General features: G+C 42.8%; 2 protein-coding genes across 3 annotated transcripts; both read right to left on the reverse strand.

Annotated features, from left to right (window-relative positions):
- Window positions 1-48: 48 nt before the first annotated feature.
- Window positions 49-5,358, reverse strand: ech1 (enoyl CoA hydratase 1, peroxisomal). The gene is made up of 10 exons (XM_035154529.2): window positions 5,039-5,358; window positions 3,485-3,653; window positions 2,806-2,894; window positions 2,594-2,718; window positions 2,268-2,316; window positions 1,814-1,878; window positions 1,440-1,510; window positions 1,136-1,207; window positions 649-799; window positions 49-564 (listed from the first exon to the last, which is right to left on the reverse strand). Exons 1-10 carry the CDS (start codon window positions 5,067-5,069, stop codon window positions 460-462), a joined length of 927 nt encoding a protein of 308 aa, XP_035010420.1. The 5' UTR covers window positions 5,070-5,358; the 3' UTR covers window positions 49-459.
- A 2,358-nt stretch (window positions 5,359-7,716) lies between these two features.
- Window positions 7,717-19,061, reverse strand: LOC118106186 (heterogeneous nuclear ribonucleoprotein L). 2 transcript variants are annotated; one of them, XM_035154527.1, is made up of 14 exons: window positions 18,900-19,061; window positions 17,297-17,412; window positions 16,957-17,194; window positions 16,477-16,562; window positions 15,935-16,031; window positions 15,413-15,485; window positions 11,886-11,918; window positions 11,247-11,318; window positions 10,703-10,947; window positions 9,770-9,891; window positions 9,430-9,631; window positions 9,181-9,238; window positions 8,808-8,939; window positions 7,717-8,288 (listed from the first exon to the last, which is right to left on the reverse strand). In XM_035154527.1, exons 1-14 carry the CDS (start codon window positions 18,975-18,977, stop codon window positions 8,230-8,232), a joined length of 1,611 nt encoding a protein of 536 aa, XP_035010418.1. In that variant the 5' UTR covers window positions 18,978-19,061; the 3' UTR covers window positions 7,717-8,229. The 2 variants fall into 2 exon arrangements, with proteins under 2 accessions (XP_035010418.1, XP_035010419.1); XM_035154528.1 differs by having other exon boundaries at window positions 8,808-8,918; window positions 18,900-19,060.
- Window positions 19,062-19,412: the final 351 nt, after the last annotated feature.

Consider the following 19,412-nt stretch of genomic DNA (forward strand, 5'->3'; position numbering starts at 1 on the left):
TTTGACCTGAATGTGGTTGAAGTAGCAGGTTTTTAAATCTCAGGCAACTTTCAGATGAGTCTCTTTTTAATAAGAAAACATTCATGAGGTCATTTACAGAGGAACAAAACTGGATGTTACTGTTTTTTAAATGTTAACAAAGTGAGTCAGTTGAAGCAGGTGAGTGAGCTGCACTGACGCCTGTCACTCACTTCCACCTGAATGTTAGACTCTTCATCCACACATGAAGGATGATAATGTCTTAGTTTAGATGCCGAGTGTAACATCCTGTTTTCAGATGCTTTTCCATACAAACATCGATGCAGATCTTTGGGATGAACTCCATCATCTCACTGGTTCAAGCCTCCATCTCTGAATGTCTCTTCCTCCTCTCCTCAGATTCCTTGTTAGTTTTTTAGATTTGTTGTTATGAGCTTGTTGTTTTTCATTAAGGCCACGACAGCAGCTTCTCATGAGGCTTCAGAGTTTGGAGAACGTCTGGGTCTTGGGGCTTTTCTTCTCCATGGAGGCCTGAGCTGATTTGATCACATCCTCGGTCTGAAGCATGCTCATGTTCCACGTGGCCTGAGGGGAAGAGAAGAGATCAGTGACTGAGGCAGGATGATGCGGACCTGACCTTGTTTTTCTTGAAGGACGTGGTGACGTTACCATGTAGTCCAGTCCCTCTGCCACGCTGTGGTCTCTGGAGTAGATGAGGTTGATTTTGGTGCCTTGCACAGCGACAGGACTGCGACCGGCGATCTCCCCGGCCATCTCCACCGCCCCGGTGATCATGGCCTCCTTATCTGCAAACACTCGGCTGCACAGAAAACGTGTGGTGGATTTTAAAATGTCCAACATGTTGCTTCAAAATAGGTGAAATCATAAAGTTTTGATTTGTAGTTGAAAATCTTTCCTTTAATATAAATATTTCTGAGTAAATCTGCAGCGAGACACAGGAAATACACTTTGTTAAGCTCGATCAGGTTCGACTCCGCCCCTGAGACAATGATCTGTAGAACCAGGTTGTCATGGTGATGTGCCCAGATTATGTTCCTGTAATCGGCTTCATCCCCATTTTAGTCCTAAATGTAGTTAAACAACATTGACCAAAAGGTGTGAGTATATTGTGTAGATGGTTCATGAGGATGTTCACCTGACCAGTCCGCTGCTCTTAGCCTCATCTGCGTACATCCTCCTCGCCGTCAGAGCCAAGTCGTTCACGAGGCTGGACACAGACCAGGGAGGGGTTTACTATCATACCATGACTTTTTGAGAAAGTGTCTTAGTACATAGAATACAACAGTAATCTCGTACATTTTACATACAAGTAAAAAAAGTGAGTATATGATGTTTTTGTGACTTAGTACTGAGACTAACTTGTAACTGGTAATTCTGTTGCTTCTACACGCTTGGCACATCACGTGTTTTCCTACATGTTATTAGAAAACTCTGTTTACCTGCGGCTGCCGATGACTTTAGGAAGTCTCTGCAGAGTCCCAACGTCTGCTGCAAGTCCAATATCTACTTCCTGTCAAACACAAAACTGGACACGTTACATCGTGGTCTCATCATCCCCAAATATCACACGTGTCCTTTAATACAGGGAGTAGTCTACTCATGCTTTATAAAATGAAAGAAAGTTCTCTTCAGTTTATGATTTATCTATTTTTTATTTTCCTATATTTAAACTATGAAAGTTTTCAATCAAATACTTTTTGTTTTGCACTGAGATTGACAAACGATTAGATTTACTCGTCTCTTTCTTTCACTGGCTCAGTTTACTTTTGTCTTAATCATCTGGAATAAAGAGAATTGACTGACAGGTTCTTACCTTCACCTGGAACCAGGCGTCCTGGGTACACAGGCGGATGTCGCAGGCTGTGATCAGGTCCACACCTGCAGCAGAGCAGTGTCCACAGTGAACTCACTTTCTCTGATTCATAATCAAATCCTTTCATATAATCTGTAATTACTAATAAATAAACATGGCAAAATATACAAGAAAGTAACAAAAAGAACTGAGGCAAACTTACTCTGGAGAAACAGAGAGGACAAGATTTAGTGTTAAAAGACCAACGGAGACAGAATGTGAGATTAACAGGAATTTCTCATCTGATTTTCATGCACATCCTCGTCAGGAAGAACCTGAACTACACTGTTCGTAGTCTGAACACGTTCACGTGTGAAACCTGATGAACTCTGATGACTGTGAGGAAACCTTGTGATGTGTGATTCTAAACAAAATAAAACACTTAAACGTAGAATCTGAGCTCGACGCGTCTCACCTCCTCCAATACAGGCTCCGTGCACGGCCACTACAACAGGCTTTGGACACTGAGAAGAAAACAACCATGAATGATTTCACAGGAAAACACATTAACAACCAAATAGTTTCAATATTGTTCAAATACATGACAAACGTGTGACTGGTCTGATCTTATAATCAGAGCTAAATCCATTAAATAATTTCAGATATTTACTGAAACAATCTACTTGTGTTGTTGACAGTAAACTGAATGTTGTGCGTTCTTCCTTCACTGTGTTTGAAATGATAAACCGGTCTCGTGGTTCCTCGCTGTGAGGAACAGAACCCGTCTCCAGGTCTTCTCACCTTCTCTATGACGGAGAACGTCTCTTGATACTTGGCGATCTTTTTTCTGAGGTTCCAGGAGATTCTGGCCGTGTCGTCGCCCTGAGGCTGGAGGACGTCGCCGGCCATGTCCATCAGATCGATACCTGGACAACAAGGCCGCAGCCCATCAATAAACACAACTCTCTGAAAACAGCACAATTCTGAATGGGAGAAAAGGGTCGGATCCCCACCTGCTGTGAAGAGCCTCCCTGCTCCAGAGACAACCACCACTCTGCAGTCCGGGTCTGCGGCGAGATCATTGAAACAATCCACCATCTCACTGCCAGAGAAGAGAACAAGAAACGCTCCGTCAGCTGAAAACCTCAAACACCAGAAGGGTTTTTCATTTTCAGGACAGAATGATGAGAAGTGCAGTAAGAAGGAAATCTGCTTCCTGGTTCAACACAGCCGCTCTTAAATTATTCAACATCATAAGTGTCTGTTAAAGTTAATTTTCAATCACTTGTAAAGTAGTTGCCTTTAACAATATGCAGCAATTAAAAATGACTGACAACACTTCTGTGATTCTGCTGTCACCTCCCAGTCACTTATCAATTAGCTCTCTTTATATATATATAATTATTTTGATAATCACATTATTAGTTTATTGTTCCGATGTCAACTCTTAAGTATAAATGGGACAAATGTATTTGCACAATGAGAATGTAAACAAAGAAAAACTACAGTGTTGCTTACTTGTGCAGTAAAAATACATTTAAATAGTTTAAGGTAAATTCTTACACGTTACTAATTCTAAATATAATTAAACATGGATATCCATCCAAACATTGGTCACTAGTTTCATTATAATTCCACATTTGTTTTGAACGTTGTGACCAATGATAACATCTCAATAGAAAAGAGTCCTGCCTCCAGAAGGCTGAGTTCATGGCGTTGAGTTTGTCAGGACGATGCAGCTCCACGTGTGTGACGGACTTCGCAGGGTGACTGATGGCGAGCGTGGTGAACGGAGAGGTGGGACCGCCAGAAGACGACATGGCTCGGACCACCGACTGACTGGGAAGCCACAGACCTCGGTCTGAGGGAAACACACAGAAGGATCAGAAACGAGTTGATAATGAAGAAAACTGAAAACAGCAGCAGGAGACAGGATTCTTCTGTGGACATGAAATCTGACAGTGAGAAGAAAAACTTCACTTTGTAGCAGAACAGAAAATAGATGATGTCTAAGAGACGCATCTCTAGAAAATACCACAACTCTGACCCTAGCTTATGGATTATGATGGATTTGATGATTAATTATGACTTTATACAAGAATGTTGCTACAATTATTTTCACTGTGGATTATTTGTTGGAATACTTTGTTTACAAAATGCCAGAACATTGTGAAACATTTGCTATTTTCGATATCCCACAAACGACAGAGGAAAACTTTAAATGTCTAGTTTTATCAGATCAAAAATTAGTTTATCAGTTAAAAATAAAAGCATCAAACGTCGAAGCTGGAAATAAACAACTAATTTGAAAATGACAAACTATCATTTGTTCCTTTGATGTTGACCAATAGCTCAACTGAGTAATCGTTGCAGCTCTCAACATTTTTAATAAGTCATCAACTGTTTCTACATGTTGAGCCAAAACTTCTCCAATTACCTCCAACGACATTTTATATTAGTCTGCAGTTGTATTCTTGTTATTAAATCTTATTATTAATCATGTTAGTGAGCAGGATGACAGAGAAACTACTTGAGACGTCTTCATGGAGTTTGGGGAAAGTCTCGATCAGGAGAGAATTCACTCCACTTTCTTTACCATTGAGAGATATGACGTTTTTCTAACTTCAGTGAATAACTCGTGAGTCTGGATGAAACCAGTCAGACATGTCGGAGGACTGGTGTCTATGTTGAAGACTCAATGGAAGAGTGGTGTCATCAGGGGAGTGTTTGAACTCACTGGGTTTGTTGGTCCTCCAGCACCTCAGGCTCATGGAAACTGATTTGCACTGGTTTAACAACTGGTCAGTTAATGAATAACATTAACAACATGTTAAAGATAATTAATCATTTATATTGAGCTCTCTGACTGTATTGACACGTCTCTTGTTCCCACTGGCTCTTAATGCTAAGCTAAGCTAAGCTAACCTCTCTGGTTGTGCTAACTTCCACAGAACAAACAGACTTGAACTCGTGTCTCAGTGAAGAGACACTCAGTGACCTTTCACTCAGTGACCTTTCACTCAGAGACACTCAGTGACCTTTCACCCTGAGACACTCAGATCCTGTGTTCAGGTCAGGAAGCGACACGGAGCTAAAGGAACATCTGTAGGGTTCACATCTGTCCACTTCATGAACAAGAGAATAACACAACAAACAGCTAACAACACACAACGGCTAAAAACAGAGAACAGCTAACAACACACAACAGGAACACACAACAGAACCACACCAGCCTGTGACACTCACATTGTCTGACCGCGGACCGGAGGGAGAACATCGCAGGTTCGCTGGTTGTAGAATCCTGAGTTTAATGATTGATCCGGTTAGCTAACGTTAGCCCCAAGCTAACTGACGCTAACTGCTAGCTAACTAATCTAAAGTCTTTGGGGATAAAGTTCACTGGTTCGAGCCGAAGCAGAAACACACAACCGCTGTGTGAAGGTTCACCGCGGGTTGTGACACACAACACACTTCAATGACAAGTGACCCTACAGCTAGCTTAGCTTTAGCCTCCTTTACAGCTGGATACAGTGGCCGATAAGGCTCAAACTGGAAAGTCAAAGGAAAACAAGGTAGATGAGCAGAGAAAACCCCTGAACCACGTGATGTCTCAAACTACAGAAACACAGGTGGGAAAAACTGTTCAACGTCCCAACTCAACAAATCACTGCAACAAGGATCAGCTCTACAAAAAGAAAACAATTCATCTAAATACAGGTATGGTGTAGGTACATGTGATATATATATATATTTATATACACTACCGTTCAAAAGTTTGGGGTCACCCAGACAATTTCGTGTTTTCCATGAAAACTCACACTTTTATTTATCAAATGAGTTGCAAAATGAATAGAAAATATAGTCAAGACATTGACAAGGTTAGAAATATTAATATTAAATATTAATTTTGTTCTTCAAACTTTGCTTTCGTCAAAGAATGCTCCATTTGCAGCAATTACAGCATTGCAGACCTTTGGCATTCTAGCTGTTAATGTGTTGAGGTAATCTGTAGAAATGTCACCCCGCCTCCTGAAGCACCTCCCACAAGTTGGATTGGCTTGATGGGCACTTCTTGCGTACCATACGGTCAAGCTGCTCCCACAGCAGCTCAATGGGGTTGAGATCTGGTGACTGCGCTGGTACTCCATTACAGACAGCATACCAGCTGCCTGCTTCTTCCAAATAGTTCTTGCATAATTTGGAGGTGTGCTTTGGGTCATTGTCCTGTTGTAGGAGGAAATTGGCTCCAATCAAGCGCTGTCCACAGGGTATGGCATGGCGTTGCAAAATGGAGTGATAGCCTTCCTTATTTAAAATCCTTTTACCTTGTACAAATCTCCCACTTTCCCAGCACCAAAGCAGCCCCAGACCATCACATTACCTCCACCATGCTTGACAGATGGTGTCAGGCACTCTTCCAGCATCTTTTCACCTGTTCTGCGTCTCACTAATGTTCTTCTGTGTGATCCAAACACCTCAAACTTTGATTCGTCTGTCCATAACACTTTTTCCAATCTTCCTCTGTCCAATGTCTGTGTTCTTTTGCCCATATCAATCTTTTCTTTTTATTGGCCAGTCTCAGATATGGCTTTTTCTTTGCCTTTGCCACTCTGCCTAGAAGGCCAGCATCCCGGAGTCGCCTCTTCACTGTAGACGTTGACACTGGGCGCTATGGTACCATTTAAAGAAGCTGCCAGTTGAGGACCTGTGAGGCGTCTATTTCTCAAACTAGAGACTCTAATATACTTGTCTTCTTGCTGAGTTGTGCACCGGGCCTCCCACTTCTCTTCTACTCTGGTTAGAGCCCGTTTGTGCTGTTCTCTGAAGGGAGTAGTACACACCGTTGTAGGAAATTTTCAGTTTCTTCGCAATTTCTCGCATGGAATAGCCTTCATTTCTAAGAACAAGAACAGAATAGACTGGCGAGTTTCACATGAAAGTTCTCTTTTTCTGGCCATTTTGAGAGTATAATCGAACCCACAAATGTGATGCTCCAGATACTCAACTAGCTCAAAGGAAGGCCAGTTCTATAGCTTCTCTCACCAGCAAAACAGTTTTCAGCTCTGCTAACATAATTGCACAAGGGTTTTCAAGGGTTTTCTAATCATCCATTAGTCTTCTAAGGCGATTAGCAAACACAATGTACCATTAGAACACTGGAGTGATAGTTGCTGGAAATGGGCCTCGATACACCTATGTAGATATTTCATTAAAAACCAGACGTTTCCACCTAGAATAGTCATTTACCACATTAACAATGTATAGAGTGTATTTCTGATTAATTTAATGTTATCTTCATTGAAAAAAACAGTGCTTTTCTTTGAAAAATAAGGAAATTTCTAAGTGACCCCAAACTTTTGAACGGTAGTGTATATATATTCATCTGGACATTAAGTGACTCTAAACCAAACCCATCCTGCAAAAAACACCCAAAATGCAACTAAACCCAAACAGCGTTCTCTCGGCTTCATTTTCTACTTTAATGATTTTGCACTTTGTGTGTTTTAGGGGTTTGTTGTTTCTTCTCCGTGGCCACTTTCCTCTCTAGATATACGAATAGAAGGTGAATAAAAGACTCCGCCCCATTGTGTAGACGACCTGTTTCAGCTCCATGTTGGTCTGTTTGTAGTTATATGATCATTATTAGCATGTTAATATCTGCATCTCTGAAAGTTCAGATGGAAACCCTGACGACCAGTGTGGAGGAGAACACACATCCAGACAAGGTCTTGACAAACGACCAAAGACAACGAACCCAGAAAACAGTTAATTAATGTGAACAAAAAAAAACTTGTTACTTTTTCACTGGATTAAATAAGGTTTGTTCGAAAAACAGAAAAAGGGTTAATTTGACCAGTCTCGAGTCAAAGACACCGACAGAACAGAAATAAACAGTAAATTCTGAATAACATCACAATAAACGCTTTTATATTGAATTTTTTTATTTTCTTAGAACAAAATTCTTGCAGAACTGAATCGGCAGCAATTAAAATAACACAAAAAGAAAATGAAACGTGAGCCATAATAAAAGTTTCAAAAGACAGCTCTTACAAAAACCACGTTGCCCTCTGCCACGGCGCCACCTGAGCGTAAAACCATGTCCGTCACATACACTTCCTCCCAGGCTACTGTATAAGCATAATACAAAAAGTAAAAAGGACAACTTAATAGACACACAGGTACTGATACTCTATTAACCACATCTGGGGCATAAATATCAAAAACTTTAAGTGTTAGCACTTGTTACATCTGCTTAATACCAAATATAAGGAATTTGTACTTCAGGGATTAACGTCATTGTGAAAGAAAAACGTTTCACAGTATTTTCAGAGTTTTTGAAAATCTATTTTCCCAGGTCTGTTGTTGCAAGCAGTCATGTCTAAGTACAAGTGAACATGGGAATGGCGGACCAATCTTCGGCTTCCCGGCTAAAAGGTTCAGTTGGCGTGCTGAACGGTGGAGAAGCACAGTTTGAGGGTGTAAGGGTACGGACCAGCTGGAGAGAGTGGGCGAGAGAAAAGAGACGGAGAATCAGGAAACAATAAACATGAGGCACAAGAGGAATCAGTCACATGTTCATCATCATCATCATCAGTCCTGCTCACTTCCCTGTGGACATGCTCCTGCTGTTTTCTCACATATTTAACTCTTATGAGAACTTACAGATACTGACAAATGGAGCAGTACCACCAGAAATCACGGGGGCAGCGTTGCCAATAGTTATAGTGAATCGACCACACGACACGAGGAAGAAATTATAAATAAAAGAATTCCCCGCCCCCGTGTCGCAACAGATTTAATAGCATCACAGACGACATGTTAAAGTCGCTGCTTTAGCTTCTTTCTTAAGAGCTACGTTATTACCATGTTTGTTGTAAAGACAGAATTAATGAGACTCTACTTTCAACTTATAGTCCAACATCTGTGATCGGACTGTTTTTAACTCAGCCCTGTTTTTGTTCAACTCAGTTAGATGAATGTTTTTTTTTTTAGGTAAAAGCGTTTTTATACATACTTGCGTTTTTCATCTGGAAATGGTTCATCAAGGCCAGAGCCTCCATGGCGTCGTTGATGGACTCCCACTCTAGTAGGCCTGAAGCGCTGCGGTCACTGGGAGCAGCGCCACCTGGTGGGTCGAGGGGTGACACTTAAAACACAAACTGCAAATGAAGAAACATCTGGATCCAGAGTGATGAGGCCGCAGCCATTGCATGAATCGTTTTCCTGGTTTAAATGTTTGTCTTGTTTAATTTCTCTAAAAACTAAAATTCTAAAGTATAGATACTGTACTTTAATATAAAACATGTCAACAGCAGTCACATTTATTAATATTGTATATGTTCAGTGGATTAAAAATGTACATTTAAATGAGGGGAATGGTAACTTACTTTTTCCTGTGAACATTTTGACATTGATGGGAACCTTGACACCGATCTCGTCACAAATCTATAAAGAGAACATGTGTTATTAGAAACTGTAAAACTTCACTTCAGATATAATTTACAACACAACACAAATGTTAGTCAAAGGTCTTTTTCGCTTGTTTCCTTTTAATTGTTGGTGATGATTTAATTTGAACTGAGTTGGCACAGGATAAAAATGGGTGTGTGCACGATAGAAACACATTTTCTACAGACCTGAGAGAAAACCTCAGGCGTGACGTCCGGCTGTGCGTTGAAGAAGTGCAGCACGTTGCTCGGGTGCTGGATGCGGTTTTTTGCAGCCTGTTCAGGCGAAGTGAACCGGTTGTTCCTGGAGCCGTGGAAGTCCTTGAAACTGCTCGAACCGTCGTCCAGCTCGTAGCACTGACCGGGGACGATGGCCTGCTGCTTGGACACACTGCAAGGATGGATATCAAAACTGTTAAAAATGTATTCATGAACAGATGAGGGAAACCTGGAGTGCCGATTGTTGTGATGCCTCACAAATTAGTTGTATCTGAGGAAACGTGAACACAACTGAGGGAATCAAACTCACCACACATTCAGCTTTTGTCCAAACAGGAAGTTGTTGTTGAGATGAGTGATGGCTCGATCTACGGCATAGCAGTCTCCCATTTCCACCATGGCTGCCCCAGGCTTGCTCTTCATGAATTTCACCTATGGATGATGTCAGACAACAGGGTTGGTAAGTTTTGTGCAGTAGATCTCTTCCCATGGCTTCCAGAGACCTTATTCCAAACTGCAGCAAAGCCACACCCACATCACATGAAGTGACTTTGGTTAGAAAGTCACACGGTTTGAGTCCCGGTGTTTAGTCTTAATGTCACATTAGCTCTGCATCTGTTGATGTCTGTTATTATATGTGTGAGATACAGACACAAGATGAAACCGATGACTAGTCTACGGACCACGTCAGCTGCAGCTCACAGCACAAACGGTTTAAAGGATTTATACACATGTGGTTCTAAACATTGAAACAGCAGCTGATCAATTATTCTTATGAAAAGATACTGGTGAGTAAAAACTGAGCAGAGAAAATAGTTACACTCTTTGTGTGTCTGTGTTGGGATCTGAGCTTCCATGTTCTTTGTGTTGGGAGCTGGTCTGTGTGCCGTTATGTTTTTGTGTCCCTCCCCTTGTTTACAAAGGGAGTCCAGCTCTGCTGAAAACATGACTCCCAGGCAGACATGCCAACATTCCCCATGTTTACACACTGTGTTGTCTTCAGGGCTCATAAACACACCTGTCACCATGGTGCTGTTGACCCAGCGGTGCCACGGCAACAACCCGTGTTTGTAGTTCGATTTTTTGTGTTTATTTTTGCAAAATGTGCATATTTCTCAAATATCTTGCTTATCAACATTTTTATAGCGCTGTGATTTCACATGGATGTTTGCCTGACAAAGCTGTTGCTTAAAGTTAAATTTCCTTTGGGACACAGGGGACATAGACCCATTGCAATACTGACCCTCTCCACGTTGCCATAGAGACAGAAGATATTGAAGACACGGTCTGCATTCATCTTGACGGGTTCCAATCCATACACCATGACCACGGGAGAATCAGCATGGGCACCGTACTCGCCAGGCGGAGGAGGAGGAGGTCCGTATCCGGGCCCATAGCTTCTTCCTCCGCGCCCTCTCATTGGTGGACCCATACGTCGGCCCTCATAGGGAGGGGAGCCGTAGCTCTCATCATAGCCATGGTAACCTGCTGTAGAACGAGGCAGCCGGGGAGAGAAGAGGAAAAAGTACTGATGAGGCGACGCCAAGACTCAACTTCTTCTCACTTTAAAACATCGTCACTGGCTGAAGAAATAGATTTGGTCCCTTTCGGTCAATTTCACACCTGAAACTCTGAAGCTTCAAGTGTTTGTTCAATTGTTTCCATTTGATCTGGTTAGTTTTGGTTTCACATTATTTGACAAAAGCCGGCCGACTAAACTTTCATGTGCAAAGCGGTTTCAACGGGTGGGCGCGCCTCAATGGGGTTTCTTGTTCCCCAGGTCTCACCATAATCAGGAGGGTGGTCTCCCAGCAGAGCAGGTTGTCTCTGGCGCTTGTTTGGGTTGGCGACAACATCCTCTACAAGAACAAGACGACAACAGTAGCAGAGGAGAAAAACAGAGACAGATGAACACAACAAAAGGAGACTGGAAACAAGTCTGACAGAAATCTCTTCCACGCATGCCTGAGCATTTCAAATATGTATCGCTGTGAACTAAAGACGACCCGCCTCAGATTGCACATAACTGTCAGGGCCGGTTTTAAAAAGTACAACATGGAACTGTCACATGGATTCAAAGATCCATTCTTCTTGCTTTAGAGTTCTACCAGAGAGGAAGAATACCCCCCTCCACATTAGACTTCAGTCAAACCAAAGTAGCTGAGGTCATCATAGGTATTTATCTTGGTCTGTTTAGAACTAGTAAATGGAAAGGGTATGTGAGAAATGGAAAGATTGATATAAGGATCAAAAGGAAATGACCCTAAAGCACAAAACCCTCTAATCCACTAATCTACTGAAGCTTTAGCAGTTAAAGTGGCACAAAGATGAGGATGATACCAATGATCTGGGAAGTGAGGAGATCAAACTAAGTCATATCACAAATAGCTTAATTTAAGAACAAAAGTTTGTCGGCTCACACACACCTGTACTGCTCCCATTGCCATCTGCATCACCATCTGTACAGGTACAAAATAATCATACACAATCAGAGCCAGGTTCATCAAACGTACATTGGTTTTTCTGGGGCAAATGTGAAATTAGCCCAGTTAAATGTAGAGTTCAGTAAAACCACTCATGACTGTCGGTTGCTGTGTGAGAAGTATTTCAGGATTAATGTGGACCAAGGTTAACTATGAAGTGTGGATGGCTTGGTACCTCTGCAGGTGACCAACCACGCTGAAACCGTCTGAAAGCAGATTCTGATCAGAAGCAGCTTGTAAGTTTTAAACACAAGCAGCCACTGAGGCTGGAGGGTGTAAAGCTCTGCTGGCTTCTAATAAATAGGGTTGGTCATGGATCAAGCACATCCTACAAGAATCAGTGTGAAGATTCCTCTGATTAAAAAACATGATTTGATTCCCAATAAATAATCACATTAGTCCAAGGAACCACACACGTAGATGAGATTCCTGATGGTTGTAAACGCGACGGGACAGAGGAAAGAAACAGTGACGTTAGAAATGCAGCCTCGGACAGAACCACAACCATCACCCTCTTCCAAAGAGAAAGATTACACCTGTATCAGGAGAAAGATGTCAGTCTTGTGTGGCGATGTTGGGTGCTGGGCTTTGGGGGGGGGGGGTGATGTGGTGCTGTGCAGAAATGTTCCCTGAGGAGGGGCTCGATTTACTTACTGCATGCTTACAAACAGTGGGAGGAGGACATTTGCAGCAGTAGTTCCACCACTCTCCACTCAACTCATTTCATCCCATACTCTTATCCATTTCCTCTTTTGGGGGATAACAACTGTCCACCACAGGATCGATTCCTGGTTTTATCAAGATGAAACGCCTGCCGGCGGGGTGGTTGGCCGCTTGGCTGCCGTGTCCATCCTTTTAGTTCCATTTTGGAATAGTCCGCCTACCGCCCACTGGGAGGCCTTGAGGCTGCCATAGAGCACATTTCAGTTGAAGGAAGCCGGCTCCTCTTAGCCGCAATTTGCCAAACCTGCATCACATGGAAGGTGTTACACAGGTTCTAGAGACTTTGAATATTCAGAAAGAAAGCTGCACTCAAAAAAGGGATAGCTACACAGGGATGCAATGTAGTGACAAAAAAAAAAAAAAAAAACAGAGGAAAAGATGAGAAGATGAAGATAAAGAACAAGAGATAAAATCTGAATTCCATGTGGGAGGACACACATAAGGAGGTAAAACCCAAAATGGGCCTGACTGGGCTCTGAGTGTGCTGGATGGTGTTGTCAGCAGTGTCTTGTCTTCATCAGTTGTCTTGTGTTGAGCTTGGTTCGGAGATGTGAGTCATCTATTGGATCAGTCGGTGCGACATCAGCAAGTATCAGAGTGTGTTGCTCAAGTGTTTTGTTTTCATGTCGACAACAGTGACGAGCATCGCGGCCGGTAACCGTACAGGAGGGCCGGGGCTTTTAAAATGTCGGTTGACGGGTCAGTATCAGTATGCATCGTCTGTGGTACTGAGAGATGTCTGTCACTACTTCTGTTTGGGTGGATGCTGTGTCTTCGCTGGTGTCAGTCTCCGTTTGGTGTCGACGGTGGCGGGGTTTGTAGATGCAAGCTTTGGCCTGCTTCAGTGTGTACGAGAGGAAGGAGGGTTGGGGGAGCGAGGGGGGAGGGACCAAGTGTAGCTCAGTGCCCAAAACTCCCTGCCCTCGAGAAGTGTGCGTTGTCTTCGTGGCTCTGGTGCTGGAATGCGGAGATGAGGAATGAGTGGTTTTATCAGTCCTACATCATCATGTTGAGTGGATGGTGTCTCGCAGCGGAGCCCCTTGTGTCTCAGGGGATATTTGGACGTCTGTGTGATAGTGGTTGTGTCCTCACTGTAGAAGTGGAGTCTGGAGATGGTGGTTGCTGAGTGGTGATGTTGTCAGCATGTACTCTCCCTCACCCTTTGAGCACACGTCCTGTCCTGTGAATGTGTTTTTAACTGACCGAGGTGTGAGACCACAGATTTATCAGGAGATAAGTTACATGATGTGGCAGATGCAGCGGTTCTACTGATGCTGGTCAACTCCTCTGTCCCCACTTCACACAAATCGCACAACAAAACTGACACAAGTTAGACAAACTCGTCCTTTGTCAGGGATCAAAGTTAGAAATACGACCAAATGGGAGAATTTGTTGTTAGAAGTGAAGACGACAGTGGAAAAGACCAAGATCAGTTGCGTCTACCAGAAAACTTGTTTCCTCTAATTCTAAAATCAAAGCTGAAAAACATGTTGCATGTTAAAAATCTGTTTAATAGTTAATTCACTTCTCACCCCAGTGGAAACCCAGCAGACTGAGTGGTGTGGTGTGAAAGGCAAGAACAACACACGGGCAAAAAAACACCACCTGCCATTTTCACCTGTCAGCTTTGTGTTGGTTCATCTGTCCGTTAGTTTGCAAGATTACCAAAAAGACTACAGGAGGATTTGGATCCAGGGAACAGAGCAAAGATTTTTTTAACACTTGAACATTGTGAGATATGACATTTTCTACATTTTAATTTATCTGACAATAATTTATGAATCTTGATGAATTAAAAAAATCTGATATGTTTAGGGGAATAATATTATTGAGCGTTTGATTTGGTGCAGATCCCAAAAATAATCTGTATCCAGTGAGTCGGCTTTCATAAGGGGACTTTGGAGGTATTCACTCCAAACTTCAAACTGAGTAACAGTCTCTTAATTATTGCACTGAGACAAACTTCAGGGGGAAAAGGATGAAGTTTCAGCAGCTAATGCAAACCAGAATAGTTCAAAAAGAAGTCTTGAACATGGACAACACCAGTGGATGACAAAGGTGCAGGATTCTGGTTAATCTGAAATCATCCTGCCTCCTTCCGGGACTCACTTGTTTTCTAGTTTCCAGCTCAGGTCTTGAAGCAGGGGAAACAGACTCTTTCCATGAAATAAACCAGAACAACTACATATCACAGTGAACTAGAATGGAAACCTTATACTCTTCTTTAGAGCGTCACGGTAACAGACACCGTACTGTATGTTCTTCTGTACAGTGAATAACTGCATGCCAACAAAAATATGTTCGCAAAGAATGTGACGTCTCCGCCTGTAGATGTGTTCCTGCCTTTCACAACATACACCAGAGTTGTTGTTCCACACTTCACATCGAATTTCTACAGGTTTTACTGTTGGATTGTCATGAAATGTCTGAACTGAACATTATTCACAACAATTTCCCCACATACTTGTTGAACCCCCGCCCTAGTGTGTTAGTATTACAGGCGAAAAGCAACACTTCAGTTATAATGCCACATGTGTTCTTCTGATCATACCATGTATTAGTGCAATGGACCAATTCATCTATTTAGAAGCATTATAAGAAAAGGGTGTTGCCTCCATCTTCCCAGTAGCCCACGTATTGAAACACTCCACAGGGACAGTAAGGGTGCTCTACAGTATCAGGCCTCTCAACTATGAAAAGTGCCGGGCGTCGGTAAACGTGTGCGTTTGGGTGTTAAGAGGTTTTACCTGGGCCTCCGAGGTTGGGGTTTGTGTAGTCCCAGGTGTCCTGGTCATTCTTGAACACATTCAGGCGGGTGGGCTGAGGAAGATTTACATCAAGCACGACAGTTATGAAGGAATATGAGAGTCTCAGAATCACTTATACTAGAGATGTTCCTATCCAAGCATCAGAATTGCCTCCAATACTGCTGGGTCAGGCAATGGCCCTAACCCTAACCCATCCATGTACTGATCAGCTACCACCGCTTCAAAGTGAATTAGTTTCACCTGATAAAACTGCAGTTCTGACTGTCAAACTAGATAATTAAACATATTACTCTTTATGCATTGTTTTTTTTAAGGGTTGAACCTGAACCACGACAAACAACACTAGCAGTCACCACTATACAAAGGGTTAGTAGCATGTAGCTGTAAATACAGTATAGAAGTTGTTAACACTGGTATCGGATCAGTACTCTGGAAGAATTCGCTCACTACACACACATCTTTTTTTATGAACAGCGGCGGTGTCGCGTGTTGCAGTCCTACCTTAGCGTACTCGATCTTCAGCGTGCAGCAGCCGGAGTAGATGTCGGCACCGTTGAGTGATGCCTTGGCTCTTTGGGCACTTTGCACAGAGTCGAATGTAGATAACTGAGTTAAGGATAAAACAGGAACTAACCATAATATCCTGATGATAATGCAGATTAACAGAAGACACAATTAAAAATACCTGCATGCTGCCATCTTGTCTTTAATCCTAGAATATTTAGACTGTTAACTTTCTTTCTCTGGTTCTTTACTTGCCAACAAGCATGTTTTTTTGTTCTAGTACAGACTGTTACAGCACAGGCAAATAAAAGGGCTGGCCTCCTTTCAGTTAAATCACTTTGACATTACTGTAGGCAATATGTCTATGGGTTTTGAAATGTAGCCCAACGTGTTTCTGTTCACACGTGGGAACAGGTATTACATATGAGCACGAACACCAGGCTGTTCATTTGATGTTGGGAAACCAGTTATTAATACATCGTCATTGCTGAGTACGGCTCTCGTGTCAGACAGAACCCACGAAAACGGAAAAAGGATATTCAACCATTGCCTGGACACCGTTCTTGCGGAAGATGACGATTCTCTGGACGGGCCCACAGTTGTTGCAGATGGTGTAGAGAACGTCCTGTGAAAAGGTATCAAGTTAATAAAACTACATACACTGCACATACAACGCAGTACAGAGAACAAAGCTGACTGAAGACAAAGATCGATAGTTACCCAACACACGTTTGTCACATGTGGAGTATTATTTAACAATGTTATTTTAAGCACAACTTGACAATTGTTTTCCCATGTCACAACACGCCACAGATTGGAATGAAAGTCAAGGTGCAGGTGAGAAGTAGGCAAGCCAAAACTACGTCAGCAAATGCATCACAGTGGATAACAACCAACCGGGTCTGATTAACCAGACATTCCTGACATTTAACTGCCGCCGTGAGGAGGTAATCTAACATGCTCTCGGAAATTAAACCGGACGTCTGAAGAAACGCAGCAGCTGAAATCTTGGCATTTACCGTGGTGATGGGGTAGATTGGGTTCATGATGGTGAGCAGAAGAACATTGTTCACACTTCGGGAGTCGTCAGAGTCTCCCGGCCTGGAGATCTTCTGGCTGGTGGAGTAGTTGATAAAGGCTGGGTGTCCTGCGATGTAAACCTGGTTGTCTGCTGCGTAGGTTACGGCTGTGGACGATCCATTCATGTCCTCGTACTCCACCAGTGCCTGACGCTTCTTGGGCATCACCACTACATAGCTACAAGCAATGAAGGGGTTTGAATGAAAAGCTCAAAGCTGTGAACTCACCTAGTCCACAACATTTGATTCTAAATTTCATGTCTTTAATTTCTTTAGCTACCTGATAGCTCCAAATTCTTGCAACGCCTCCACGAGGTCGGCTTCCGTAACGCCGTCGACCAGCCCCCGGACGTGCACCACCACAGATGGAAGGGTCTTATGGGGATCTTCATATCCCTGTGTGAAAGAAAACATGTTCAACGTTAACATTAACTGGACTCGTCCAAAATGTGTGACACAAGAGGATCCTGGTCATCGGTCTTCTAATATGTGCTGCGGTGTATTTAAAACATATTCAGTAGTAATATTAAGATTTAAAACAAACAGCAGCCATTGCATTTGCACCTTCTTCTCAGTTAACATGCGTTTGTACTCTTGTGTCGGCTGTAAACGAGTCAGTTCACACTGCATGGCCTTCTACTTTATGGAAATATGAACAATAGAGTAAATGTGAGTTTAAAAGCAAGTAGCTGGCCCAGACTCATACTTCTGTGAATGGTGAAGTAAATAACTCTCACTGTCATAAAAACCTTCCAAATAAAGACATTTTAATAAGATATAAGACACAAAGGAAGTAAAGGGTGAACCGCTCCAGTTTCAGGGGAACAACCAGCTTCATCCACAGACCTCAGGCACATTGAGGGTTAATAACTTCTCTATGTGGTTTGGAGCGAAGCTTCATTCTTTTAAAAGTGGATCTAAAGAAAATGGGAAGTTTCCTCCTGTAATTAAAAGGCCCACTGCAATAAAACTGTAAATGTACATTAGATATTATTATAGGTGGAAATATTTGAAATACTGTTAAGGGAGGTTTCTTCGATTGTTAAAATGCTATTGAGTCTGTTTATGTGTGTTGTATGTATACAAATGTGTGTTGTATGTATACAAATGTAGTGTAGGTGGATATTTTAATGATGATGGCTTAACTAAACATTAGTTAAGCCATCATCATTAAAATACTATATTCTTTTCTTTATTGTTTATTAAATATCAGCGCTAAGGTCCAGCCCTAATGTGGACGTGGGATTTAGCCAACTCCCATTTCCTGGTTAAAGGTTCATTCTAATAAATTATTCTATTAGAATATAATCTGGATTATTGGCTGAATCAACAGATCGTGTGAACACGGTCCTCTGCGCTGAAGAAGCCCGGGTTAGAGGACGCAGCTGGGGGAAGGGGCAGCTAATCACCGCGGTGGCACTTCACCTTTTTAAAAACGCGTTTCTCCTAAATAAAAACAAGTTTCGCAGTTTCCAGCCATGTGTGTGAACCCGGGCTCGACGTGCCGACCCTGAACCGGCAGCTGGTGGAGGCTGGTCGGTCTGAAGCCCGTCCGCTCGGGGACCGCAGCTAGCGGCTAGCGGCTAACACGCTGCTAACGTTACCGGTGGAAGAACAAAGCGGGGCTGAGGCCCTGACGGGAAACCGCCCTCCGGAGCTCCGGTACCGGCCGCACGGCGTCGGTTCCCTCCTCATCCACTCACATGTTTTAAAACACAACATTAAATCTACAAAGTTCGTTCTAAAGACGAGTTTTAAAGCTTCACGTCGGTTTAGCGGCCCGTGACGCGTCGCGACACTTTTTCCCCACCGACGCGCTGAATGAATCAACCCGGAGCGAGTCGAGCTAAAGCCCGCGGCGGCTCCCGCTGAGCCCCACTCACCGTGGCCATGCCGTCGGTCTTCTGTCGCTTGGTGGCCCTGCCGTCTTCGGTGTAGTAGCGGCTCGCCGCGGTCGCCATGTTGTCCTGGTTAAGAGGATGGAGCCAGTGACGAGAAACTGAAATGGACGGAAAAGTCAAGAAAAACGGAGCTCGGCTTTCCACGCCCCCTGTGACGCCATCGCGTGCCTTTATAGGCGCAAGACAGCTGTCAATCAAAATGGGACTTGAATTCTGGCCAATAGGAGGACGAGTATGGAGGCAAGAGGAAGGTAAATGTGTTTAAATAACCTGATTCAGTGGGACTATATATTATAATACATTGATTATTATATTGTATTAATATATATTATATTATGACTTTCATTATTGATCCTTCCGTTTGGCAACTGTTACATTTCACTATATATCTGTCAAACCCTACAGGTAACATCATCAAAAACATAAGGAAAACAGCATTTGGATTTTGATTTATTAAGATGTACAAAACTTGAGTGAGAAATAAAAGCACAGTAG

This window comes from Hippoglossus stenolepis, chromosome 4 (genome assembly GCF_022539355.2).
Source record: "Hippoglossus stenolepis isolate QCI-W04-F060 chromosome 4, HSTE1.2, whole genome shotgun sequence".
Classification (NCBI taxonomy): domain Eukaryota; kingdom Metazoa; phylum Chordata; class Actinopteri; order Pleuronectiformes; family Pleuronectidae; genus Hippoglossus; species Hippoglossus stenolepis.

Excerpts from the sequence above, each read along its gene's own strand:
- LOC118106186 (XM_035154527.1), bottom strand. The coding sequence starts at position 18,977 with ATGGCGACCGCGGCGAGCCGCTACTACACCGAAGACGGCAGGGCCACC. Across the intron at positions 11,319-11,885 it reads TGGCAATGGGAGCAGTACAG|AGGATGTTGTCGCCAACCCA; the intron begins GTGTGTGTGAGC and ends TTGTTCTTGTAG. Across the intron at positions 8,289-8,807 it reads TTTCCAGATGAAAAACGCAA|CTGGTCCGTACCCTTACACC; the intron begins GTATGTATAAAA and ends CACTCTCTCCAG.
- ech1 (XM_035154529.2), bottom strand. The coding sequence starts at position 5,069 with ATGTTCTCCCTCCGGTCCGCGGTCAGACAAT. Across the intron at positions 1,511-1,813 it reads ACGCCTGGTTCCAGGTGAAG|GAAGTAGATATTGGACTTGC; the intron begins GTAAGAACCTGT and ends TGTGTTTGACAG. Across the intron at positions 800-1,135 it reads AAGAGCAGCGGACTGGTCAG|CCGAGTGTTTGCAGATAAGG; the intron begins GTGAACATCCTC and ends TTTTCTGTGCAG.